This window comes from Nansenia antarctica (assembly GCF_963989245.1).
Source record: "Nansenia antarctica genome assembly, chromosome: 15".
NCBI lineage: Eukaryota > Metazoa > Chordata > Actinopteri > Argentiniformes > Microstomatidae > Nansenia > Nansenia antarctica.
Genome location: NC_137685.1, coordinates 3,120,517 through 3,148,016, shown reverse-complemented (window position 1 = coordinate 3,148,016; position 27,500 = coordinate 3,120,517). Strand labels below are relative to the sequence as shown.

The 27,500-nt window shown below is 43.5% G+C and overlaps 2 protein-coding genes across 4 annotated transcripts in view; one reads left to right on the top strand and one right to left on the bottom strand.

Annotated features, from left to right (window-relative positions):
• The window catches only part of nampt2 (nicotinamide phosphoribosyltransferase 2), an 18,534-nt gene extending 9,435 nt beyond the window's left edge, over positions 1–9,099 (bottom strand). Inside the window, exons 1-4 of the mRNA XM_080545566.1 lie at positions 8,905–9,099; positions 4,185–4,323; positions 1,730–1,833; positions 816–944 (exon numbers count right to left, since the gene is read on the bottom strand). Coding sequence (XP_080401692.1) covers positions 816–944; positions 1,730–1,833; positions 4,185–4,323; positions 8,905–8,952 — 420 coding nt within the window. The 5' untranslated portion in view covers positions 8,953–9,099. The remainder of the gene's footprint in view (positions 1–815; positions 945–1,729; positions 1,834–4,184; positions 4,324–8,904) is intronic.
• Positions 9,100–16,297: 7,198 nt separating this feature from the next.
• cadpsa (Ca2+-dependent activator protein for secretion a) overlaps positions 16,298–27,500 on the top strand; it is a gene marked incomplete at both ends in the record, with an annotated part of 152,068 nt that continues 140,865 nt past the window's right edge. For all 3 annotated transcript variants that reach the window (XM_080545509.1, XM_080545507.1, XM_080545508.1), the window contains one exon: positions 16,298–16,666. In XM_080545509.1, coding sequence (XP_080401635.1) covers positions 16,298–16,666 — 369 coding nt within the window. The remainder of the gene's footprint in view (positions 16,667–27,500) is intronic.

Below are 27,500 nucleotides of genomic sequence, written 5' to 3'. Positions count from 1 at the left end.
TTGATTAATTTCTGTGTAAATAGATGGTCGGACTGATTTCCTTGCAGGATCTAATTTTGAAGACCTAGCACCTAATTTTTAGACCGAATAACTGGAGTCTGTGACCTTTTTTGGCCTTATAAATTGGATTCCTGGATTTTAGACTTTAAGGCTTTTTAAGACCAGTCCATGGTGTGAACGAGGGGTAGATAGTAGTCGATGGAGGGTAGGGCTCAGCGCCTGGTTTGGCGGGCTACTCTATCACAGCTGACGACAGCCAGAAACTGCCAGAGAACCCTCGTTGACCAGATTAGCCTCATGGCAGCAGCCTCTGTGACTCCATGACCGTGTCAGAGGGTCACATCACAGGGAGCAGGACCAGAGGTCAGAGGGTAACTGTAACAGCTCTGCTGTGTGTCATCACTGTCGGTTAGAGCCACAATGGTGCCCCGAGAAATATACTGTGCAAGTATATACACAGTGCCCTGCATAAGTCATGAGACAGTGGAGCATTTTTCTTCTTCTTTTAGCTCTATATTTCACAATTTTGGATTTTAAAATCAAACAATTACTATGAGGTTAAAGTAGAGGTGACATGCTTGTGTTTGATGGTATTTGTGTATATTGGTTTCACAATTTAGGAATGAAAACACTTTCTATACTCCTATTTCAAGTAATTACTTATGCAGGGCACTGTGTGTGTGTGTGTGTGTGTGTGTGTGCGTGTGTGTGTTCAGCGCTTTCTAGAAATACACAACTGCATCATACACGCTATACAACACCTAAAGGGTTAAAGGGATGGTAAAGGAGCAGGAAGGAGGAGTGGGTGACTGTACCTCGATGTAGTTAGTAAGCCAGAAGAAATGTGGGTCTGTGTTCTCCACGGTGAAGAGGACGTTCCCTCTGGGAATGATCTTCCCCTCGGGGACCGCTTTGATCCGGATCGGGAGACGACCGTCGTACTTCTGTTGGAACAGCATCACAAACGCTCTTAGTTTAGCAATAATAACTTGTGTGTGTGTGTGTGTGTATATAATAATAATAATAATAATAATAATAATAATAATAATAATGCATTTTATTTGTATTGCACTTTTCATTCAAAAAGAATCTCAGAGTGTTACAGAGAGAGAAAAAAACAACAATCGTAAAAACATAATAAGTTAAAAACATAGTAAAAAACAAACACAATAAATCACAAGAATGAACTCAGGTTCAACAGTCAAAGGCCTTTTTGAATAAAAAGGTTTTTAGGCCTGTCTTAAAAGAGTCCAGGCTCTGTACTGCCCTTAACTGGTTAGGAAGGCTATATAAAATGTACAACAGATACACACTGGGACATATGAGTAATTGTTTAGACAGAAGACAGTAACTAACTAGCCACAAAACAAGTTCTCCCAATTCCAAAAGTTGGCCTGGTAACATTGTTCTAAGAGTGTGTTTCTCTCAGAGAGAGAATGCATAGAATGGAATGAGGAATGGTATCCATTAAGGAGAGGGTTGTAAATGACCTATGAACATCATTTCTAGAGAAAGAGAATCTTTCCAAGAAACTGAAACTTAGGCTAGCTCAGCTTTGTGTCTGAAATGAAACTCCTGTCGCGCAGGCCACGCCCCTCGGTTGCGTCAGAGCATACCAGCTGTGGCGCCATCACTAACGTGCGCTTTAACACGCGTTGCTCAAGCCCCGCCCCCTTTTACCTCCCCCTCAGGGCGGTCGGTAGCTTAGCGGCGGTCACTCCTCACTTACCTCAAGGATCTTCCTCCAGCCCTCCTCGTCAAACACCGTCTGTCTGAAGTGCATCTGATAAAAGACCTTCGCCTCCTGGATCTTCTCCTCAGTGATCACCCGCCCTAAAGAAGACGGAGGAGATTAGAAGGCAAAGTCGTTTACGGAGCCCAAAACATTTGGGAACAGTGGTAAGGAGGACAGCAGACCACACATGCGCACATATGCACTCCCCACCCCCAATGATTTTGGATTCCCCCTCCCCCTTTCAATGATGGACCCTCATTCTGTCTAGGGATCCCACACCTTCTGAAACATCAAATTCAAGCACCTTTCAAGGACTTTCAAGACTCAATTCCCTCAAATTCAAGGACCCAACACGGCATAGTTTGAGACAGATCTAGATGAGAATTTACATAATAGGAACTATCCGCTCACAGACAACAATTAAAAAGAGAGGCTTGACTGTGTGAAGACTAGATGGTCTCTTGCCTTCTCTACCACAGCACAGCAAAACAATATTGTGAAATATGTGTAAAGTTAAGCAATACAGAGACTTATTTACTAGTTGACGAGAGTTAAACATTTTTTTATTTTTTTTGAGAGAGAGAGAGAGAGAGAGAGGGGAATTCAAGCACTTTCAATGACCCATGTCTATTTTCAAAAGCTTTTAAGGCCTTGATTTTATTTCCTCAAATTCACAAACTTTCAAGGATTTCAAGGAGCCGGGGGAACCCTGACTGTCCCTCTTGCAGACACACCTATCTTGGCCAGTAAGAGAGAGAGCCTCACCATGCTGGTCCCAGACCTCAGCCAACCCCCTCAGAGGTGAGAGGAGGTCACTGTTCACACATTCCTCACATGACCGCGGTTTGGATCCCACAGCCTCCCACCCTCCCACCCTCCCACCCACCCACCCTCCCTCCCTCCCACCCAGCCTCCCACCCAGCCTCCCACCCAGCCTCCCACCCAGCCTCCCACCCTCCCACCCAGCCTCCCACCCTCCCAGCCTCCCACCCAGCCTCCCACCCTCCCACCCAGCCTCCCACCCTCCCAGCCTCCCTCCCACCCACCCAGCCTCCCACCCAGCCTCCCACCCAGCCTCCCACCCTCCCAGCCTCCCACCCAGCCTCCCACCCTCCCACCCAGCCTCCCACCCAGCCTCCCACCCTCCCAGCCTCCCTCCCACCCACCCAGCCTCCCACCCAGCCTCCCACCCAGCCTCCCACCCAGCCTCCCACCCAGCCTCCCACCCTCCCACCCAGCCTCCCACCCACCCTCCCACCCACCCTCCCAGCCTCCCACCCACGCACAATGTTATGGTCTCGTGCCAAAACATTCAGGGTCATAAGTCAAGAGTCAGATAAGCCAGTGGGATAAACACTCCCTCGAAATGTGATGATTCTTACACAATATGAAAAGCAAACCTCCCTTCAATGAGTAATACAGCCTAACATTAAGCTGCCTTGGCTTCACTGCCAACCTCACATTGTAGATGAGTGAGTAAAATCAAATCCTCTGTTAATTATTATTTTATTTTTTTTAAAGTAAGACTTTTTCCATAACCCCCGCACCATGAAAAAATCGTAAATCAAAATCGTATAACATTTAAGACTTTTTAAGGCCTACAATTCTGTTGATTCTGTTAGATTTCTGTTGCATTACATTTCTGTTACAATTCTGTTACATTTCTGTTGATTCTGTTACATTTAAGACCCTGTGGAAACCCTGTCATACAAGCGAATCACGTGTAGCAGACAACAACGCTGTCGACACCATAACATAACAGTGTGAGAGTTCACATCTTATGCAATGGGCTGGGGTGTCCCCTGAAGGCGTAGCCCAATAGCCTATGTACGGACTAGCGATCATGAGAGAGACAAAATAATTCGGACAGCGAAGTCATCCCTCTCAACGTGAAGTAGTAGGCACTACTACTAGTAGGCTATCCACCCCCCGCACCAACCTACGGACCTTTGGGGGACAGAGCCTTCAGCGTGGCCTCACCTACTCTCTGGAACTCCCTCCCCACAGTGATCCGCAACGCCCCCACCCTGGACTCCTTCAAATCAGCGTCCAAAACACATCTGTTCTCCAAGGCCTTTGGCCCCTAGTCAATGTTTCAGTTTTGCTTTGTTTGTTTTCTGTTTTGTCTGTCTGATCATTTCCCTTAGAATTGTAAAGCGTCCTTGGGTTTTTTGAAAGGTGCTATAGAAATTAAAGTTATTCTTATTATTATTATTATTACTAGGATCAACTGGCTTGTATACTGTGTGTGCGCTCCTTCGTCTCTTTCATGACACAGTTTCTGTCTAATATTCCCTATTGACCTCCTTCTTGACTTCACACAAAGCAGACACACACACCTGTGAGGTACTTCTTGACTTCACACAAAGCAGACACACACACACACACACACACACACACACACACCTGTGAGGTACTTCTTGACTTCGTACAAAGCAGACACACACACCTGTGAGGTACTTCTTGAGGAGGTACTGGAGGCCAAAGAAGACGACCTCGTTGAACTGGGCTCCTCCGTTCTTGCGGCGGCACTCGAAGTAGGAGTAGACCTTGGTGACGTTGGGAGGGTACTGCTTGTAGTGGGTGATCTACGGAGGAAGAGAGGAACCAGACAGTTTAGAATACAGCTAGGAGGTGAAGCTGAGGAGAATATCGGGAGACAAAATGAACTTGCAGAGGTCATGTTATCACAACTCATGATGCAGTTGCTCAGCGTACACACAATTGGGTTACCAACCACTTAGGATAATAACCTAGCCTAGGGTACTAGCAGAATATTGCTGCGTCTTGGAGCTGGGCTGCTACAATAGGCTCTTGATAAGGAGGAGCATCAACAAGTGTGCTGGAGGAGGCGTAACGTGGTGTCTCAAAACAAACTCTTCATATGGAAGACACTTTAACTCTCTGATTGCATTCATGAGCTAGCATGTTAACGTGACGTTAGAAGGATACGGTTCTATCTCCGTTTTTGTCAAAATTGAGTTTTTCCACATAATCTGACCCATTAGGTGTTTATTAATGCCTGTGTGGTGTTATTTTTTCAAAAGTTTGACATTTTTGAGTTAGTAATTAATAAAATACAAAGGTTCCATCTCACAAAACATAATGGAATGTAAAAACTTTGACGCTCAATATCTCTGAACTGCCCTAAACGGAGATAGAACCATATCATTCTAAGCTCACGTATAGCCCCTAGATCATAATGCGGTAAGAGTTCATCTGGGTTAAACAAATAAATATGTAAAATAGGAGTCCAGAATGAATTTCACTTTGCCGGTGAAGTGAAATGATCATGTATGGATGAAGAGACATTTCTACTCAGTAGCAGTTCTTTGGAACAGTTTGCCTGTAAATGTTAATAGGTTTAAGGTGTCTGAAAACATGTCTTAGAGGTGAACATTAAGAGACTAGTTAGGAAGCAGGCCTTATGGGTTTACTGTTTTTTTATGAATGTTCCAATGTTGCTGAGTCAGTTGATTAGGATGTTGTGTTGATGTGTCATGCGGCCCTGAATACTGTACATACCTGTTGCCTACCTCACTCTGTATTTTAAAATGGTCTAATAATAGACAATCAAACTACGGAAATGATCAGTCTTTCTCACACTGTTTGCAAACTTTTTTGCCCCATAATTCATGAGCCATCCATATCATTAAAATAATAATACATTTTATTTATGGGCGCCTTTCAAGGCTCTCAAGGACACCTTACAAGACAGTTTAAAACCACATATTAAAACATTAAAATCAACAAAGCAAATGAGATTTAAAATAAACAGCAAAATCTGATATAACAACAAACAGGAGATCAAACCAAGTAAGCCATTGTGAAAAGGTGTGTTTTATCACATGTACCTCTGATGTGACACAGGTCACTGGGTTGATGTGAATGTGTAGCAGCTTAGTGTGCAACGTGACGCTGTGGACGTGTTTCCTGCTAGCCAAACTTGAGCTTCAGCTGGTGGGGGTGACGGCCATGCTGCATATGTACGTCAGGTCAAAACACAAGCCTCTCTGTGCGCTACCAGGAAGACTGATTCAATAATTAAGAGCAACTACCCTTCACTTGGAAATGTGAGATTGGCACAAACAGGCAGGCAGAAATATCAGACCTAGGCTTCCCCTGCCCAGCTGGCCTTCCTCCTCTCTCTCTTTCCTCCCCTCTCTCTTTCCTCCTCTCTCTCTTTCCTCCTCTCTCTCTTTCCTCCTCTCTCTCTTTCCTCCTCTCTCTCTTTCCTCCTCTCTGGCTGCCTTGCTCCATCCCACTCTCTCTCTCTCCTTCATTGTTGCTCTCCCTCCCTCTTATCTCTCCCTAGATGTTTCTGATGTTTTGCAAATGTGTTGGGTGAGGTCGTGAGTGGCGCCACACACACACACACACACACACACACACACACACACACACACACACACACACACACACACACACACACACACAATGAGTCACATAAAAGAAAGTCACTGAGTGACAGGGACATTTGGCTGTTTGATATTACCTCAGTGGCTGAATGACTGGGGAGTCATGGTAACCACGGGCAAATGGAGAGAAAAAGGAACGCATTAACCTAAGCACCCAGCTGCCCACAGTTGAATGTAATATCCACAATGCCAGTGGGATATATTTCCAAACGAGACACTGGGTCACATATTGCACTCGTAGGAAACTTGCATCACCCTGTTTACGATAGTGAAAGGTTGCATTTTCCTGACTTGGAAAACAACTTGAGAGAACGAACACCCCTATTTAGCCTACTTCTGCTGCCTACATTTCCCCATGTGGGTTGGGGTGTTTTGATAAACCTGTCCTGAAGCAGGTCAGTCAGGGTTAACTCAGGGTTACCCACAGCGCTAACACAATGTGGTAGGAAGCTCTTGTAGCTTTACACACGACGAGTTAGGGTTCAAATTCAACAAAAAATGTGAATCACAAACACTTACGCAACAACTAGGCATAAAATGATGAGAGGTAGAGAGACAGAAAGCACACCTTTAAGGTGTGTTGTGACGTCGGTTGACTATGTTGTTGAGTTACAAATGTTGGATCCATAACCAATGGTAGATTATGATGACCATACACAACCATCATTTAGCTAATCATATTAACCTGGGAAGACCAATGATGTAGGGAACATTAGGCTTTATAACATTCCGCAAAGCCCCCACCCCGGACTCCTTCAAATCAGCCTTGAAAACACATCTGTTCACCAAGGCCTTTGACCCCTAGTCAATGTTTCAGTTTAACTTTGTTTGTTTTCTGTTTTGTCTGTCTGACCATCTCCCGTAAAGCGTCCTTGTTTTTTTTGAAAGGCGCTATAGAAATGTAAGTTATTATTATTATTATTATTATTAGGCTATTATTATTATTATTCCGAGTAACACGTTCATATTTCTTGAGGATGGTCATATGGCCACTTCAGCAAAAGCTGACCACTCTCCACAATTAACTTAACTGAAACCTCATTCATTTGTTACCCTGGAATGAGTGCTATCCCATTCAAGAGAGGGTTGTGTGGAGCTTGTAATGATGCAAGATAGCGAGTTTCACTTTCAACTAACCAACTATGAATTTCAAAGGAAACAAAACCAGTCCATTGACAGTAGCCTAGGCCATTCCTGTTTGACTGGCATCCCCCATCCGCCCGACGTCATCAACTCACTGTGGAACTCCACTTATGCAGCGGGATGATGTCTAGGGCTAATGCTGAGCCTATGCATTACATAACACACACCACCACATACATACATACACACGTACACACACGCAGACACAGCTAAAAAGGGAAGGGAATGTTGACTGGCATTATTCGGCACTGCCAGCCTATGACAGTTCTGTCAATGACACTGACTATAGACACTGACTACACTGCCAGTAATACAGCATCATCCCGTTTAACTAGTAGGCCTAATATCCATACTGCTCAAACCCCCAATAATTAAAGACTTGGTCTGTGCTTGACATGTTATTGGTACGTTCTATGTGGGTGTTAGAATTCTCAAACAGGTATACATTCTCTCCAAAATACCCTGATATACAGTACTACCTTTCTTTTAGCTGACTTTCAACATGACTGGAAGCAAGTCTATGGAAAGTAGCTTCTCTCTTTCCTGTCCATCTTTGGCTACCAGGCCCAAAAGTCTGACTTATGACCTTCTCCAAGTGTTCGTGGATAACCTTACCTCTCTTCCTAGATAGGCTACTGTATTTGTCCACATTCAATTACATTTCAAATTGGACAAAACCCCAGGTCTAACAAACACCTTCTGCTCAAATCTCGGAAAGCGGTGGCAGCAGATCTAATGAATTAAACACATTTGGATGTTTAAGATAGGCCTATTATGGCTATGATTGTGATGACAGTCACAGGCAGACACATATTCGAGGAATTATTCAGGCTTTCCAATGCAAATGGGACTCCGCTGGAGCTGACCCACCCGCAGTCAAACACATCCAGACCTTTGCCATTTGACTGTGATATAAAACCTCGTGTGACATCTCCCCGATGACATCTGACATTTAGCCCTACTTTACTGGGCTGCAGGGGTGCCCCCTGCACATGTCTGTATGTGGGTGACTTAGATCCTACCTACCACTTCCCAAACGATTGAAATATACTCATGTAAATGTAATCAACCAAAACCACTTAGTTCGATATGATTGATTGATTGATTGCATTAGCTAACTAGGTTGATCAATGATCTACAACCCAGCAAACAGGGCTGCTATGACGTCTTCCCCTTGACCAAGCCAGCTGGGCAGCCCCACTGATTACAGATTGTTGATTATTTACTGTTTCGAATAATAATATTTTATTTTAGGCTGATCAGCGACCAGTATGTTGTTATTCAGAATAATGGAATGTTATCAAACAGTTAGAGCTCCTCCTCCTTCAGTGCAACATTGTAGCCGGATACATTGTAACATTGTAGCATTGATCCAAAAACATGATACATTGTAGCATTGTTATCAAAACAAAGATACAATTCATTCCACAACGCCAATAAACAGCCTAGTTATTAACCAAGGAAGTGGAATAGATATGGAATAATAGAATAACCACACGTTTCTAATAGGTATAGCTAGCTAAGGTATTCATTTGAGGTGAATTACGGTCACGTAACGTTGCTGAAATGAGCTAGTTGGGCTACCTTGAAATGAGCTAGTTTACTCACCTTGTAAGAGTCTGTCGCCAGTAGGAAATTGAAATCCTGCGCTGCCATTGTTATGAAATATGAATGAGAGGATTTTAATGCGACTGTGTGGGTCCTTGCTCCGTCGCTATTTATAGCGATAACGAAATCGAAAGCGTCAACACTGAAAGGGCGTTAAGAGATATAAGCTGTGTAACCTTGCAATAACTCCCGGTATCACTGTGTCGTTACGTCTCTCTAGTAATGACAGAGATAGAAAACCTACCGCTAAGCTTACCGATTGGGGGAGGTAATAAGGGGGCGGGGTTTGAACGACGCGTCGTGACGTTAGAATTATAAGGTTCTATCTCCATTTTTGTCAATTTTTTTTTTTTTTTTACATAATCTGATCCATTGGGTGTTTATTAATGCCTGTGTGGTGTTATTTTTGAAATGTTAAAATTTTTGAGTTAGTAATTAATAAAATACAAAGGTTCCATCTCACAAAACATAACGGAGATAGAACCTTATCATTATAAACTCACGGCACTATATAATAATAATAATAATAATAATAATAATAATAATAATAATAATAAGCTTATTCCCTGAGGGGGAATTGGGGGAGGTAAGAGGGGGCGGGGTTTGAACGACGCGTGTTAAAGCGTCACGTTAGTGATGGACAGCTGGTAACGCTCTGATGCAACCCCGAGGGGGCGTGGTCTAAGGACAGGAGTTTCATTTCACACACAAAGCTAGTTTAAGTTTCAGTTTCTTGGAAAGATTCTCTTTCTCTACAAATGATGTTCATAGGTTCTCATTAATGGATACCGTTCCTCATTCCATTCTATGCATTACAATGAGCCTGGCTGTCCTCCTGTTTTCTACCTCCACTAGTCTCCCATAATAGACAGACACACACACACACACACACACACACACACACACACACACACACACACACACACACACACACACACACAATGGTTCAAATAGCCTATCAAAGTCCCTCGCTAGAAAACTAGAAAATCAAGTGTGCTTGATCTAATGTGTTAATTAGCTCAAGTTAATGTAGTTAAGAGTATCAATAGAGTTGATCATCTATAGAGTATCTATAGACTATAGACTATCTATAGAGTATCTATAGAGTTCATCATATTCCTGTTTCATCTAAAATGTCATGAAATGTCCAGCCTGTCTGTAGTTGAATTCAAAGATAGATGTGATACAGGAGACCAGAGTTAGATGTGATACAGGAGACCAGAGTTAGATGTGATACAGGAGACCAGAGTTAGATGTGATAGATGTGATACAGGAGACCAGAGTTAGATGTGATACAGGAGACCAGAGTTAGATGTGATAGATGTGATACAGGTCTTTATTCATTACAAAGATCCCGAGCTGGTCTGCGGACCAACTGACTTAATCCGGTCACAACAGAGTTAAATACATTTTCAGAGGAGGGTTGGCCAACAGACTGTCACTTGGTATTTGTCTGTCGCTGCCACTCCTTTTAATCAGTTATTCATTGATATGATATATCAAGCAAACGTAGCAGGAGGGATAGACGGACAACAAACAGATACATGTTTCATCACTAACATAAGAGAATTGACAGAAATGTAATGAACAGACACTGATGTTTGTGGTGCCGGTGGAAAGCCAGTGGGAAGATGAAAGGGATATGATGAAAAGGGATATGAAAGTTAGATCTTTACCTTTTCTTTTACTGTTTTCCCCTGCTATATTTATTCTATGCATGTGTATGTTTTTATATACGTTTTTATATTCACTTTATGTTCTTATTCCTGTTGTAAAGCACTTTGAGCTGCATTTCTTGTATGAAAGGAGCTATATAAATAAAGCTTTACTTGCTTTACATGGGGGTTTTCCACCACAAGGCCAATACAGGGAAACACATTTTTGGAGTACTGATTCCTATGTGATTCTAACTCCAGGGTAGGCCTGTGTGATTCTAACTCCAGGGTAGGCCTGTGTGGTTCTAACTCCAGGGTAGACCTGTGTGATTGCAACTCCAGGCTAGGCCTGTGTGGTTCTAACTCCAGGGTAGACCTGTGTGATTGCAACTCCAGGCTAGGCCTGTGTGATTCTAACTCCAGGGTAGGCCTGTGTGATTCTAACTCCAGGGTAGGCCTGTGTGACTCTAACTCCAGGGTAGGCCTGTGTGATTCTAACTCCAGGGTAGGCCTGTGTGACTCTAACTCCAGGGTCGACCTGTGTGATTCTAACTCCAGGGTCGACCTGTGTGATTCTAACTCCAGGGTAGGCCTGTGTGATTCTAACTCCAGGGTAGGCCTGTGTGATTGTAACTCCAGGGTAGGCCTGTGTGGTTCTAACTCCAGGCTAGGCCTGTGTGATTCTAACTCCAGGGTAGGCCTGTGTGGTTCTAACTCCAGGGTAGGCCTGTGTGGTTCTAACTCCAGGGTAGGCCTGTGTGATTCTAACTCCAGGGTAGGCCTGTGTGATTCTAACTCCAGGCTAGGCCTGTGTGACTCTAACTCCAGGGCAGGCCTGTGTGATTCTAACTCCAGGGTAGGCCTGTGTGATTCTAACTCCAGGGTAGGCCTGTGTGATTCTAACTCCAGGGTAGGCCTGTGTGGTTCTAACTCCAGGGTAGGCCTGTGTGATTCTAACTCCAGGGTAGGCCTGTGTGATTCTAACTCCAGGGTAGGCCTGTGTGGTTCTAACTCCAGGGTAGGCCTATGTGAGTCTAACTCCAGGGTAGGCCTATGGCACCAGGGTGGGAGGGGTGTCAGGTTAGTTTCTTGCCCTTAAGGCATTTTCGACCTGGTGCCACACCCATGCCAGGTTGACTCAACCGACAGCAGAGGGGTTTCAGATGAGTTTCTCTTGAGTTTCTCCTCCCTGCTAGCTATGCATAATGTGTATGCTTGACAGGTTAGAAGGAAGCCACCCTCCTACTCAGCAGTCTAGTCTATCAAACAGGCCCAAACCCTTAAGATATGTAAATCTAAGCTAAAAACCTTCATGTGTTGCACCAGTTATGATTAAACACAAACACTTCTATACATTTCATTTTTTCCATTAACTATTGTCTTTTTAAATGTTTTATCTATTTACTTTACTTATATTTGCTTTTATTCATTGTAATTTTTATTTTCTTACTATGCTCCTCTTGCTGTATTTTTAAATAATGTATGTAAAGCACTTTGAATTGCCCCTGTTGTATGAAATGTGCTATACAAATAAACTTGCCTTGCCTTGCCTTGCCTAGAGAATCCTAGTGTTTGCGAGCCACTGAAAGCAAATGGATCCTAGCAGCTGCCGCTCCCATGTGAAACAGCCTTTACTTAGCAGAGATCAGAGATGTGATTAGCTAACGGATGTGGTGCTTCTCGAAAGGGGTCATCCCACAACCCAATGTCCCAATGTCCCACAGTCCAGTGGTCCCACATTTCTAATATTTCATAGGTGGGTTAGTGTTAGGGTCAGTGTTAGGGTCAGTGTTAGGATTAGGGTTAGGGTTAGTGTTAGGGTTAGTGTTAGGGTCAGTGTTAGGGTTAGTGTTAGGGTTAGTGTTAGGGTCAGTGTTAGGGTCAGTGTTAGGATTAGGGTTAGGGTTAGTGTTAGGGTTAGTGTTAGGGTCAGTGTTAGGGTTAGTGTTAGGGTCAGTGTTAGGGTTAGTGTTAGGGTCAGTGTTAGGGTTAGGGCTAGGGTTAGTGTTAGGGTTAGTGTTAGGGTCAGTGTTAGGGTTAGTGTTAGGGTTAGTGTTAGGGTCAGTGTTAGGGTCAGGGCTAGGGTTAGTGTTAGGGTCAGTGTTAGGGTCAGGGCTAGGGTCAGTGTTAGGGTCAGTGTTAGGGTTAGTGTTAGGGTCAGTGTTAGGGTCAGTGTTAGGGTCAGTGTTAGGGTCAGTGTTAGGGTCAGTGTTAGGGTTAGTGTTAGGGTCAGTGTTAGGGTCAGTGTGAGGGTTAGTGTTAGGGTCAGTGTTAGGGTCAGTGTTAGGGCTAGGGTTAGGGTCAGGCTTCAAGTCTAAGCCTAAGTAGCCTAAGTAGTCACGTAGGCTAAGTAAAGGCTTCACATGTCAGAATGTGTTCATACTTAAATATACAAGCTTTAGCAACCTTAGTAGTAGTGACATCTACTTTAGATCGTTTATGCAAATATGTTTTACTACACAAGACCACAAGCGCATAAACCAATGTAATGTCGACAGAAAACAAACTTTTTTCAGAGGTGATCAACAATCAAAATATGAAAGACATGCAACAATGTCTCCGTCATAGACTGAAGACCCATCTCTTCGGGTTACACCTTAACTGCTCCTCCTGAGACATCTACTGCCCCCCAGCACTGCGTCTCCTGAAGACACCCGCTTTTCCCCTTTACTGTGTCGCTAAAAAGTTATATTGCCCCCCTTGTACTGTTCTCTGTTTCGCCAGTGTCTATAAATAAAAAATAAAAAATAAATGTAAAAAAACTAGGTTTAGAACAAGGTGATAGAAGAAGGTTTTTCCTTCTATCAATGGCCCCGGGCCTGAGCTGGATTACTCTTCCTGCTACGACTGGTGGATTGATGATTCACTCGCTTAGTATTCAAATGTATTGATTGTAAGTCGCTTTGGAATAAGGCGTCTGCTAAATGCCAAAAATGTAAATGTAAATGTAAATGTAAGGGTAACAGAGAATGGTCAGAAAAAGAGAAAATATCCAGTGAGTAAAATATCAAAATATCTCTGGGTGAAAATGGTGGTGGTGATGTAATGGTGTGGGGTGTGGGGGTGTGTAATGGTGGTGGTGGTGTAATGGTGTGTGGGATTTTATTCTTGGCACAAATCTTCAGCCACTGTGTGATGTTATAATATCAATATGGACCAAAATCTCTGAGGAACGTTTCCAGCACCTTGTTGAATCGAAGAATTAACGCAGTTCTGAAGGCAAAAGAGGGGGTCCAACCCAGTACTAGCAAGGTGTCCTCAATAAAGTGGCCAGTGAGTACATGACCCCAGCGGGAATCGAAGCCACATCCTACCTAAGCATTGTTAACGCCATGCTCTACCAACTGAGCCACAGAAGACCACCACTTTCACTTGATCAATTGTTTGATTTAAAATCCATACTAGAATAGATCTGGCTCTTGACAGCTGCAGAATCTAATGAATAAACATTCATAGGCTACTAACGTAAACGTAATGTCATGGTTACATCTTGAATGGAGCTTTGGTATAGATAAAGATAAGATAAAGATAAAGATATGGGGTTTTTATTTTAAACGTTTTATTTGATTGTTTTTGCTAATAGAACGTTTGAGTCTCAGTCGTCACAATTCTGCAATAGAGGAGACTGGGTATGGTTGTAACAACGTTACTTTTTGTATTTCGTGAGCTTAGAATTATAAGGTTCTATCTCCGTTTAGGGCAGTTCAGAGATATTGAGCGTCAAAGTTTTTACATTCCATTATGTTTTGTGACTTTGTGTTTTATTAATTACTAACTAAAACATTTAAACATTTTAAAAATAACACCACACAGGCATTAATAAACACCTAATGGATCAGATTATGTAAAACACTCAATTTTGACAAAAATTGAGATAGAACCTTACAATTCTAACATCACGACTTCACATTGACTCACTACATCTGTGAATATAAACTAGATGTTTACGTGATTTGTATTTATAGTATACCGATAAGGCTACCATGTATCAGAGTTGGAGAGCTCTAGCACAAACACCCATCAGGTTACTTGTTGCTCAAGTAAAAAGCGTTACAACCCTCCCCGGTCTCCCCTACAAAAGACCCTGTTGCACCAGGTGTCTGCACTGATGCCTATTGATTGATTACCGACAGTAAATGTGTAACCTATCTCGATCAATTACTTACCCACCTACCTACATAAATGCAATGCAATGTGCTTCACAAAAACATAAATCAATAAATAACAATTCGTGAGCTTAGAATGATAAGGTTCTATCTCCGTTTAGAATGATAAGGTTCTATCTCCGTTTAGAATGATAAGGTTCTATCTCCGTTTAGGGCAGTTCAGAGATATTGAGCGTCAACGTTTTTACATTCCATTATGTTTTGTGAGATGGAACCTTTGTATTTTTTATTAATTACTAACTCAAAAATGTCAACATTTTAAAAATAACACCACACAGGCATTAATAAACATCTAATGGATCAGATTATGTAAAAAAACTAAATTTTGACAAAAATGGAGATAGAACCTTATAATTCTAACGTCACCAGTAGCCTAATTAATTATGGTGGATGAAATCATAATGTTCTAATCCTGGTCTCTTCTGTTCTAACCTAATTGTTAATCCACAATCCACATGTAGACCGATTTCTTCATTCTTTCCAGAATTAAAAACATAATTCATAGATATTCCAGCGACAATGAAAATGAGTAACGGGCAATAAAAAAAGATGCATCGCTCTCTCTGGCTGTGTTCGGAATGGCATACTAGCATACTACTCATACTAGATATTACATAGATTTTGAGTATGCAGTGCGTTCACACTGTAGATTATGTGAAATTTGAGTATGCAAGAAATGTATGTAACTAGATTTTCGGTCGGCTGGTATTGACATACTTATTATGAATTTAGTAAGCAGTATGCGGTATATACTAATTGAGTATGCTAGTATGCAGTATATACTAATTGAGTATGCTAGTATGCAGTATGCCATTTCGAACACAGCCTCTATCATCAGGTGGATGGAGCGAATCGGTTGTCGCGACAACCAACGCGCGTTAACCGCCCCCACCCCCCAGATATAATTTGCCTTCCGATTCAGAACCGTGGTCAGTTCCCGGTACCTTCCCCATCCGAAAGAAGCGCTCCTGGTTGGAGGAAGCCAAGCGGCCATCGATAGTTTCCTAATTGACAAATCGCACCGAGAAGAACAAGTGAAAGTCGATGGATGAGGGTCTCTACTGGGGGTCTTGAAAAAGAAAAGCGCTTCTCTCTCTACCATCTTTCATCCGATCCATCCGACCCCTCCCTTGGCTTGGCTTCGCACAGTTGTAGCCTATATCTTCCAGCAAAATCCCACGTCGGTGAATGGAGAGTTAAATTAAAACGCTGGAAAAACGCGCAACTATCATTTCGCTCGGTGCATGCATGGGTGGGTAGAGATTGAATCGCTTGCTTGTCTGTCTTTGCGAACAGTTTTTAGTTTTGACCAGACCAGCGCTCACCATCAGTCGCAATCCCTTTTCCTCTAACTGTTAGTGTTATTTCCTGGTTTACATCGAGTTTATCAACAAGATCTTTATTATAGGCTATTTCCCACCCCCTCCCCTCCCCGTTGGCGTTGACAAGACAACGCAACACAGTTATAGCACAGATCAGTCTCAGAGAGAGGAGCGCTTGTCTGTCTGTTGTTCCTGGAAAAAAGGGTGAAATTCACCGGCTGGTAGATATTCTCCATCCAAAACCACCAACATGTTGGACCCATCTTCCAGCGAGGAGGAGGCGGATGAGATCGTGGAAGAAGAGCGCAAAGAGGTGGCGGCGCCACCAAAGACCGGCGGGGGTCCTCCCAGGGTCTCACCCAGCCGGACCACCGAGAGCTCCAGTGGCGGCGGCGGGGGTGGGGGGCTCCAGCCCTCGAGTCGTGGTGGGAACAGCGCTCGCCCCTCCAGCCCCAGCCCCTCGGTGGCCAGCGACAAGGAGAAAGAGGACCTGGAGAAGATGCAGAGGGAGGAGGAAGAGAGAAAGAAGAGGCTCCAACTATACGTCTTTGTGATGCGCTGCATCGCCTATCCTTTCAATGCCAAGCAGCCCACTGACATGGCCAGGCGACAGCAGAAGGTAAGACCATTACATCCACGATGTCAAAGAAAACACACACAATCGACAATACCTACACGATTTAAGATCAAGACAATCAATACAACTGAATTACTTTTTAATGCATGAAATCACCACCACACCCTTAGAATAATAGCCTAACCAAACTTCTTCTTCTTAATAATACTATGTGCAATATGACAACCCTCGGGCACATAAGGTTCAGAGATAGGAAATGTTAGGATATTTATAGCATAGCATAGAGTACAGCACAGTGTTTTATTTGTATAGTATAGTAGTATAGTATAGTGGATAGCCTTTATTTATGTAAACCAGCTCTTTTCCCTTCTTGTTTTTAGTATTTTTTTCCTAGCACCAGGGGAGCCCCCCCTCACAAATTTCGTTGTTTGGTACCTGTACTATATTAATGACAATAAAGACCATTCATTCATTCATTCATTCATTCATTCTACGATTCTGTTGCATTGCATGCACTTGCATTGCGTGGATGGGATTAAATTGTGGTATCATACGGGGGAACCACCCATGCATACTGTGAGCAAATAGGCGCCTGTGTGATTAATAGGATGTAGAGTTCAGCAAGCGCCACCATCCTCTCATCTCATCATCCGCTGCTGCCTGGGGTTGGAGAGGCACGCCAGGGGCGCATTGTCACGGCTGTGTAACTCAATCAGTGACCAGTTGCACAGCCAGCCACAGAGTTAACGCTTCTACCGTCCAAATGAGTGTCAGAACCGAGTTTAGAGTTTAGAAAGTCCACATGCAGGATGCAAACTATAGACGAATGCCGAAATCAACCATTAAATCCAAATGAATGCCACATAATAGACACAAGACACTAAGAACCTATAGGCCTAGTTTCTGCTTTGTGTTCCCCAGTGCCTGTGACTCTGTGACCTAGTCGTTGTAACATCACAGCCTCAGGGCATATAAGCCTGCTCTCCTTGTGCGAAGCAAGTGAGGCGTTTGCGCCCACTGGCTTTTACGCCAGATTAATTGCTTTTAAGATGCATTCATGGCCAGCAGACCAATCACACTTCTTCTGCTTGTGGAAGGCTATTGGTCGGTGTGTCATCTTTGCTAAAACCTGCATATAGCACTGTGCCCAAACTCATCTCCAAGAGAAACCACCACCAATCAGAACATGAACAGCTCATTCCCTTCAAAATAATGAAACCGTACAGAACGGTAAGCACTCCCTTGATTAATCCAGGTTGATTGTGAATGTGCTTCCATCTTCAACCCCACAGCCAGTAGCGAGCATTTAGGGGCCATTGTAAACGAAGGCAGATTCAATTCCATCCGTAATGCAGTGGCTATTGTGGTGACAGCAAAAGGTCACACCAGTGATGATGATACCCATCGAAATATCTCAGGTATGACTGTGACTAATTCCCCCCATAGCCGTCAGTGTTGGTCTGGCTGTGTTAAAATGGTAGTTTCGGTAATGGGTGGGCATTATTTACCCGGAATAGAGGCCATTTTAGCCATTTTGGTCCAGAGACATTTCCTGGCAGAGTCCAAAAACCACATCCTAAAGCTACAGACTCAGATAGCTACTCCGGGAAACTACTCTGAGTTTACCTCACCTCTGAATGACCTGTCGTCATTTGATCCTTTGAATGGAAATGGAAAGATGTTGCCTTGACTTCAAAGCATCGCTCTGATAGTATTAGGTTATTTCTCAGCACAATCTGGTCATCTGAGGGAGGTATTGGCTAGTTTAAACCAACACACTGTACATGGTGACTTACTCACACACTCAATAATAATAACATCAAATGTGACACGGTCTGGTGGGGTCCGCATGTCGGCAATTCTCAAGTCACGCAAATGACCAAAAAGCTGTTTTCCGTTTTTGTTTTCATATTATGAAAGTAAGGGTTAGAAGTGTTGAAGAACCGACTCAATGTAACAGTGAATCCAATTCACAAATTATAAGTATTTAGTGATCCTAAAACTGTTGTTTGTATTGTCTTGTATCGTCCTGCTTAATAGGCTACTGGGTTAGTGATACATGGCTTGTAAACAAACTTACGTTTTAGGACGAGTTCAAAAGCAAGGACTGTGTGATCATCTAATTATGTGAAGATCTTCTATCAGCGTGTTTTGATGTGCTAAACTTTTAGTTAGACGTTAGTACATAGCAACGTTATCTTTTTAGCTGCTAGGTAGATACCAACGCGATGGTTGATACCAAATGCGTGTTTTGATTCCAAGCGATTTTCTCAAATTCTCCGTTTGAGATGTACCAACATTCAAATAAGCATAGCCTATCTTCTTCAACTCTTTTCATATTTCAATGTATGACACATCATTTGAAAGCTTACAATCCAATCTGCACTTTCATAATCTGTAAAAAAAAAAAGAAAAAAGAAAAAGGACCTTTCCCTACATGGGGACTTCTTCACCAGACCCTGTCACACATGTGCTCCAACACTAACCTCCCATGAGGACATGCTGTAGGAATCCTCTGTAGAGGGTTTCTCCTGGTGTCAACATGTTATGCTCGCCTGCTAGTCCCTCTGAAACACACTTTCACAAGAGAGCATGATGAAATACTGACAATTTGACATTTACCCCCCTGTAGAGAGTACAGTACACCCATCGGTCTGAGAGATCTTGTCCAATTACATTTCTGTGGATGTGGGTGGGTGGGTGGGTGGGGGGTGGTCACCAATGATAACCTATCATATACATGTATGAAGTATCATTTGTGCTTCCTCCACTGCTCCCAAAGCTTGAGCACACTCATAGCTGGCTGATTTTAGAATTAGAGGGGTGTGTGTGTGTGTGTGTGTGTGTGTGTGTGTGTGTGTGCAGCTGGTGGTTGCATAGACGCTGTGTCAACATCAAGGTGGTGGCTTTGATAGCCTTTCTTTATCAAATGATATTGACCGTGTCAACATTGACCACGTGGACGAACACGTGTTGGTCCATATCGTGATCTTAGAATGATAAGGTTCTATCTCCGTTTAGGGCAGTTCAGAGATATTGAGCGTCAAAGTTTTTACATTCTGTTATGTTTTGTGAGATGGAACCTTTGTATTTTATTAATTACTAAACTAAAACATTTCAACATTTTAAAAATAACACCACACAGGCATTAATAAACACCTAATGGATCAGATTATGTAAAAAAAAATCAATTTTGACCAAAAATGGAGATAGAACCTTATAATTCTAACGTCACGCATTGTTGCTCCAATGGCCCACTCTAATGCTGGGGGTTGCTTTTTATTACTGGGCGGCTGAGGCTCGGTGAGCTGGTGATGACTGACCCTTTAACCGGGGTCTGACCCGGGTCTGACCCAGACTAAGCTGATCCACTAAACATCAATCTCATATCCTCTAATCTATGAAAATAGACTAGAAATAGGGCGTCTAAAGTCTCATTTCATTACCCAGTCTCAGGAAAACATGTTATTTCTCATTAGACTCATTTGTCTGTTAATTTGTTAACCTTTGTAGCAGTGGGCGTCGGCTTGGCTTTCTCTTGCCTTTACCTTTGGGACTCATATAGTATGTTGTTATTGTAGAGAGAAATCTCTAGCAGGTATTAGTTAGTGAGACTAGCATTAGCATCTCAAGCTTTGACCATCATGCTCATTGCTTAGGCAAAACCAAAAGCTTTGTTTGTTTCCACCTTCGCCGACAGTAGCTTTTGTCAGGTGCTCATTTTTAGAAACAAGCGCTTCAAGGCCCTCGATTCAAAATTAAATATGCAAACTAGCTCTGTTGTACGGACCACTTCTCGGAAATACGGCACGGCCTTGCCAACACGCGATAGTTTAAAAGCAGACGGCATTATGGTTCTAATCTCCTGTTCCTGTTTGTCATTTATGTATGCCTCTCCTCTCCCGGGCCCAGGTGAGGAGCTACAGTAACACAATCAAACCATCTGCCTGTCCTCTCCTCCACAATGGGCCCTGATGAAATGATTCATTCATTACATTTACATGTTTGGCATTTAGCAGACGCCTTATTCCAAAGCGACTCACAATCAATACATTTGACTAAGCAAGTGAATCATCAATCCACCAGTCGTAGCAGGAAGAGTAATCTAGCTCAGGCCCGGGGCCACTGATAGAAGGAAAAACCTTCTTCTATCACCTTCTTCTAAACCTAGGTTGTTGTTTGTTTTTTGTTTTTTTAAATATTTAGACACTGGAGAAACAGAGAAACAGTACAAGGGGGTCAATAGACGTTTTTTAGGGGACACAGTAGAGGGGAGAAGCGGGTGTCTTCAGGAGACGCAGTGCTGGGGGGTAGTGGATGTCTCAGGAGGAGGAGTTAAGGAGGAGCAGGAGCAGAGGAGCAGTTAAGGTGTAACGTGGAAGTGATTCCAACATCACTGCTCCTCTCGCCCGTTCTCCTCTCCTTTTCTCCTCTCCTTTTCCTTGTGTCTCTCCTGCTCAGCATCTGTCCATCCACCCTCCTCCGTTTCTGCTCTGCTTCGTAACGTCTCTCCACCATTACTCTCACACGTGTTCCTTCCCCGGCCTCTCTCCTTCACCTACACTCTGACGTTCCCCTCTGTCTCTCCTCCACTCCTCTTCATCACCTTTCCCAGGAGCCCCTAGCATGGCAAGGCCTTTAGTAGTTACAGGTTTGACAGATCAACATTATGAGATACAGCACACACCACAACAAGGTCCCTTTTTGATCACTTCTTCACCTCTTTGTTCAGCCGACACCTTTGTAAATGGTAAACGGACTGACTTATATAGACTGACGTAAATGGACTGACTTATATAGCTATGCCTTATTCCAAAGCGCTTTACAACGGCCTCTCATTCACCCATTCACACACCAATGCCGGCAAGCTACCATGCAAGGCGCCGGCCCGCTCACTGGGAGCGATTTGGGGTTGAGTGTCTTGCCCAAGGACACCTCGACATGTCGCCAGCCGGGGGCTCGAACCGCCGATCTGCCAACCTTGCGATCATTAGACGCCGGCTCTACCTCCTGAGACACAGCCGCCCCCGGCTTTGTCCATAGCTACTTATCTCGGCTTGCTTTAACAAGCAACATGTTGCCCAGATTCATTGATCTGATGATTTGCCCAGCATCTCTGCTGCACAGAGCTGCCCAGTTTAACGTGTCCTGAACTGAGGTCAGGGACTTATGACCCTATTCAGTCCAAACTAGGATTTCTAGGATTTCTCCTAGGAACAGTTTTCTTCTTTTTTCTTTTTCTACAGTGACAGAGCATATGAACTGATACGACCACGTCACATCTTAGTGCTTGAAAGGTTGACTGAGACTGCCAATGGCCCCTGGCCTGAGCTAGATTACTCTTCCTGCTACGACTGGTGGATTGATGATTCACTTGCTTAGTCAAGTGTATCGATTGATTGTAAGTCGCTTTGGAATAAGGCGTCTGCTAAATGCCAAACATGCAAATGTAAATGTAAATGTTGAAAGGTTGAAAAGTGGTTACATTGGTCCTGAGATTCAATTCAACCAGTTCAGCTCATTCTCTCAACCTTTGAGAGTTAGCAAGAGGAAGAAGACAAGGGGAGGGATGTTCTGTTCAGGGTCTGTTAGCTCTCTGTTCTACTTGGGGACATACGACGCAGGTAATGAGACACTGAGTTACGACCTCCCCTCCTTCCTTAAATACTGTCAGATCAGGGTGCTCAGTGGCGTAGCACACTAATGCACATACATACCGCATATCTGCAATGTCCTTGGTTCGATTCCAGCCATGGACATGACATCCCTCCTCTCTCTCACCCAACCCAACCTTCCTGTCAGTCTCTACTGTCTCTATCCTGCATGTCATCCCTTCTCTCTCTCTCACCCAACCTTCCTGTCAGTCTCTACTGTCTCTATCCCAATAAAAGCAGAAATGCCCTAAAAACAAAAAAACAAATACTGTTGGATCCTTGTCTGAGAGCAGAGAGCCATGGTACCAGCTGGGGAGAGACGGAGAAGATAGCCCAAAGCCGTGCTGGATGGAGAAGAGTCGTCAATGGCCTATGATGCTCCACTGGGAGTTAAGGGCCTAAGTAAGCTTCTCTGAGAGTCTGCTTGACTTCATTTGTCTGAGCTCAGATGAGTGTCTGTGGCATATGAGAAATTAACTATGCTGTTAAACGCCACAAGTACCATTATCCATCAGCCATCGAAGGCCAGACCAATACATCTCCAAGGAGAAGCTACTGCCAGATGGGTCCTATCCATTCATCACAGGCATCAATACATGTGTCTCACTGTGTCTCAGGAGGTAGAGCCGCCATCTAATGATCGCAAGGTTGGCAGATCGGCGGTTCAAGCCCCGGCTGGCCACATGTCGAAGTGTCCTTGGGCAAGACACTGAACCCCAAATTGCTCCCAGTGAGCAGGCCAGCGCCTTGCATGGTAGCTTGCCGCCATTGGTGTGTGAATGTGTGTGTGAATGAGTGAATGAGAGGCCGTTGTAAAGTGCTCTGGATAAAGGCGCTATATAAGTGCAGTCCATTTACCAGTCGATTTACATGCAGGCAGCGCTCTCTCAGCTCTCTCTCTCTTTACTGACAGAGAAGGGAGAAGGTGAAGTAGTTTAGTTTAGTTTATTAGTTTATAGTTTTGTGGACAGTCCCCATTAATTAACAGCAGTAAAGCAGTAAATGGTAGTAGCTTTAGCCTACATGGCTAATTTCTAGCTGTAGTCCCTGGCAAGTTGTTAATATGCAACCTAAAATACGTGAGTTATATATGAGTTAAAAGAAATATAATTGCATTATATTTACAATTAGAGCCTAAGCGAAAGGAAGAAAGACATACAGACATATCGCACACATTGGAGAAAGCACAAGCAAGCAGGCACAGATGATGGCAGCAATCAATGCGATTCATGCAATAAAAACAATACAAAGGGGACAAGGGAAAAGAAAATGGTCACAGCGACCACAGTGAAAGCGCTTACAAGACATGGAGGCGGGTAGCGGAGATGGAGGGGCAGCATCGATGATTATGTCACATATAACACACACACACACACACACACACACACACACACACATTATGTCACATCTGACAGAGATTTATGTGTGCAGTTATAGCTACCAGACAGCCATGTTTTAATGTGTGTTGTAAAGGTGGAGTATGTACTATGTATGTATATCTTTGATATGGGTGGGTAGCGAATTCCAGTTTTGTATTGCTTTAACAGAAAATGATAGTTGACCAAATGTGCTTTTCCTAAATGGGACTAGAATAATCAAAAATAACCTAAACTGCAGGAGCATATCCTTTGATGTATTCCCCTCTTTTGAATATCATGCCACAGCTATGAAATGCCAACCGCCAGTTTTGACGGTAACTTTATACAGGCCATCTAAACCTCTACCTTCCTATGAATGAATGAATGAATGAATGAATGAATGAATGAATGAATGAATGAATGAATGAATGGTCTTTATTGTCATTGCTATAGTACAGGTACCAAACAACGAAATTTGGGAGGGGGGGGCTCCCCTGGTGCTAGGAAAGAAAAAAAAACTAAAAAAAACAAGAAGGGAAAGGAGCTGGTTTACATAAATAAAGGCTATGTACACTATCCACTATACTATACTGTACAGATAAAACGACTAGGGTTGTCATATTGCACATAGTGTTATTGCACATTCATTTAAAGTGTCGCAGTTTGCAGGCTTGAAATGTACACATTTGTGCCTCAGCACTACACCTGATTTTTCAATCCAGCAGCTGACATCAATCCGTCCAGACTGTCCAGGGCCCAGAACCTAGGTCTTTGCTGTGTTCAGGGCCTGGATGGCCCTGGGGTTCCTACCTGACTTCTCTGAGTTCTTATTCATTATCCATCCCAATTATGATAAGATGTGATTATCATTGTTGGAGATTTTAATTTACATGTTGATAATGAGGCTGACTCGAGGGCTAGGGGTTTTATTGACCTCTTGAACTCTATGGATTGAATAGTCCTGCTTCGAAGTTTGTCCTGAGATGGGAAAAAAGACCAGTTGGATTCTGTAGACTGATATCTTAGGTTACAATACATACAAGTACATGACACAGACAGGTAAAATGCATTATAAGGCATACACCTCCATCATACACCTCCATCATACACCTCCATCATTGACCTCCAACAGGAATCACCCATCCTTTCCCTTGTGTATGTTTATAGCAACGCCAAGGCAACCAGAGCACAGAGACCTTGGTGGATTATGCCATCAAAGGCTGCCGTTGCATGTCAGTAAATACCCAGTCCAGAGCTGTTCGCTCTGTATTGAATAGGGAGATTGTGTGGATATGGAAATGCCGCATGTGTTTTCGGGATGTGTTAGTGGTGGCACCTCGCTCATGGTCTCCCAGCAGCCCTTGCAGCTGTGTGCTGTCGAAATGGTTCAACAGGATCTGCATAATTCATGATGATGTGGTGTATGCACTTAATGATGAGGAAAGCCTTGTCAGGTGTCCCACTGTGCAGCAGTCAGTATGTACTATAGCCTTGCTTGGCGCTGCATGCACACACACACACACACATGCACACGCGCACGCACACGCGCACACATATATACATACATGCTATACAACATTTGTACATGTCATAAGTAAAATCTGTGGTAAGAACAAGTGCCATCAGCAGTCACAGTGCTAGGAAAAGGAAGGAAACTTGTGGTAATATAGGGGGAGGGGGGGAGGGGGTGCTGAGGAGGAAGAGCCCAGGTCTTTTTTACCCTAAAGAGATGGGTCTTTAGTCTACAACTTAAGATAGGTCGTGACTCTGACAGTGGAGGGAAGCTCATTCTACCACTGGGGAGCCAAGTGCAGAGAAGAGCCAGGACTGAGCAGAGTGGCCACTACGTCCACATAGAGATGCCGGTGCCCAGGGACAGAGCCGTTGGTCAGGGAGGAACTGATGAGGAAAGGAAGGATGTAATTCGAGAGCGATTGGAGAAGTAGGTGGTTGCCCGATTGGATGAGACAACATTTACCACATCATCGGGGGAGAGGGAGAGGGAAAAGAGAAACCACCGCAACCGCAGCCAAATCTACTAGCGGTAATAGTAATAGCACATGGTTGTGTGACAGAGCTGCGTAGTGCTGTCCCAAACGACTATTTTTCTAACGATTAATCTAGCGATTATTTTTCCGATTATTCGGTTAGTCTAACGACTAATTTATCGATAAGTCTAACGATAATTTTTGTACTGTAAAAAAAATTTAAAAAATAAAAAATAACTTTTTTGTCTCCACCTCACTGCTATGTTTAGCCAACTTGAATGCCAACATGGCCATTTAGAAGTCTGTCCATCACCACAACACATAGCTAGCTAACGTTACTCTCGCTGCTATGTTATGATTAGCTAAATTGATGCTAACGTAGCATGCGAGCTACGAGCTAGATAACGTACAGTAGGTGCTCGCACCACAATGACAATAGGCTACCGTAGCTAGCCAGCTACATAGCTAACGTTACTAACACCAGAAGACAAGACATACGAACTGTGGTGAGCTACATTGCTTGTGTAACATTAGCTAGTAGCTATCCATTTTCACTCATACACTTAATTGTCTCGCCTGGTAAAATAAAGAAAAAAAAAAAAGAAAAAAAAGAGTCATTTTTTTTATTTGCGACTAACCGACGCATATTACGCTAACCGACGTATTGACGTAGTCGGTGACGTCGACGACGTCGAATAATCGTAACAGCCCTACTGCTAACGCGTGGGGGAAAGGGAGGTGGGTGGAGGAGTGAGGAGGATAATGTGGCAAACAGTTTGCTTGGGTCAGAGGCAGATGATTGAATTGTAGAATGGTAGAATAATGAAGCTTTGGCAGCAGTCACAGAGGAGGTGGGTGAGGAAGACCAGATTCCCCCCATTTCCTCTCAGCTGCTCGAGGGCCTGTTCTACTGGTTGTTCTACTGGTTGTGCTACTGGTTGTTTTATTGAGAGTGACATTTTGCTTGATTGATAACTGAATTATTACAATGAAGTGAAGCCAAAATATCTCATATCGCCCCCTGGTGTCTGGCTGCAGTATAGGTGTCAGGAGCCCGTTCACACTGATAACAGGCAAATCATCATTAAGAACATTAATTTAGTATGAAAGTGAAAATATGAAACAATTATATGCAAATTATGCCTAAATAAAATAAAATAAATACAAATATATTGTAAAGTCCGGCCCCCACAGTGTATGCTTGGGGAAAAACCCTGGCCCTTAGACAAATGTAGTTGGTGACCCCTGGTCTCTAGGGTATACGATAAGACAGAGGAAGAGAGAGAGAGTGCCCACGCTCTGACACATACCGTACAGACACACACACATGTTAGTGACTCTAATCAGGGGAGTGAGTCACTGAGAGAACACACACTCACAGAGCCTGATCAATTGCTGCTGTAATGGTGGCGGCATGACACAGACTGCCTGAGACTTCCACAGAACCAGGAGTCAATTAGTGCAGAGTGAAATGCACATCGTGAGCTTAGAATCATAAGGTTCTATCTCCGTTTAGGGCAGTTCAGAGATATTGAGCGTCAAAGTTTTTACATTCCATTATGTTCTGTGAGATGGAACCTTTGTGTTTTATGAATTACTAACAAAAAAATGTCAACATTTAAAAAAATAACACCACACAGGCATTAATAAACACCTAATGGATCAGATTATGTAAAACACTCAATTTTGACAAAAATGGAGATAGAGCCTTATAATTCTAACGTCACGAAATGCTATCAACCTGCCCCTGCAGACTCACACTCCTAGACTCTTGACTACAACCATCCATAAGTAATCCATGAGTAATATCCATCCAAACAATGACAGTCTAGAACCACCCTCGCTGGGGTTCTATTCGGTTGTTAAGTCTGACATC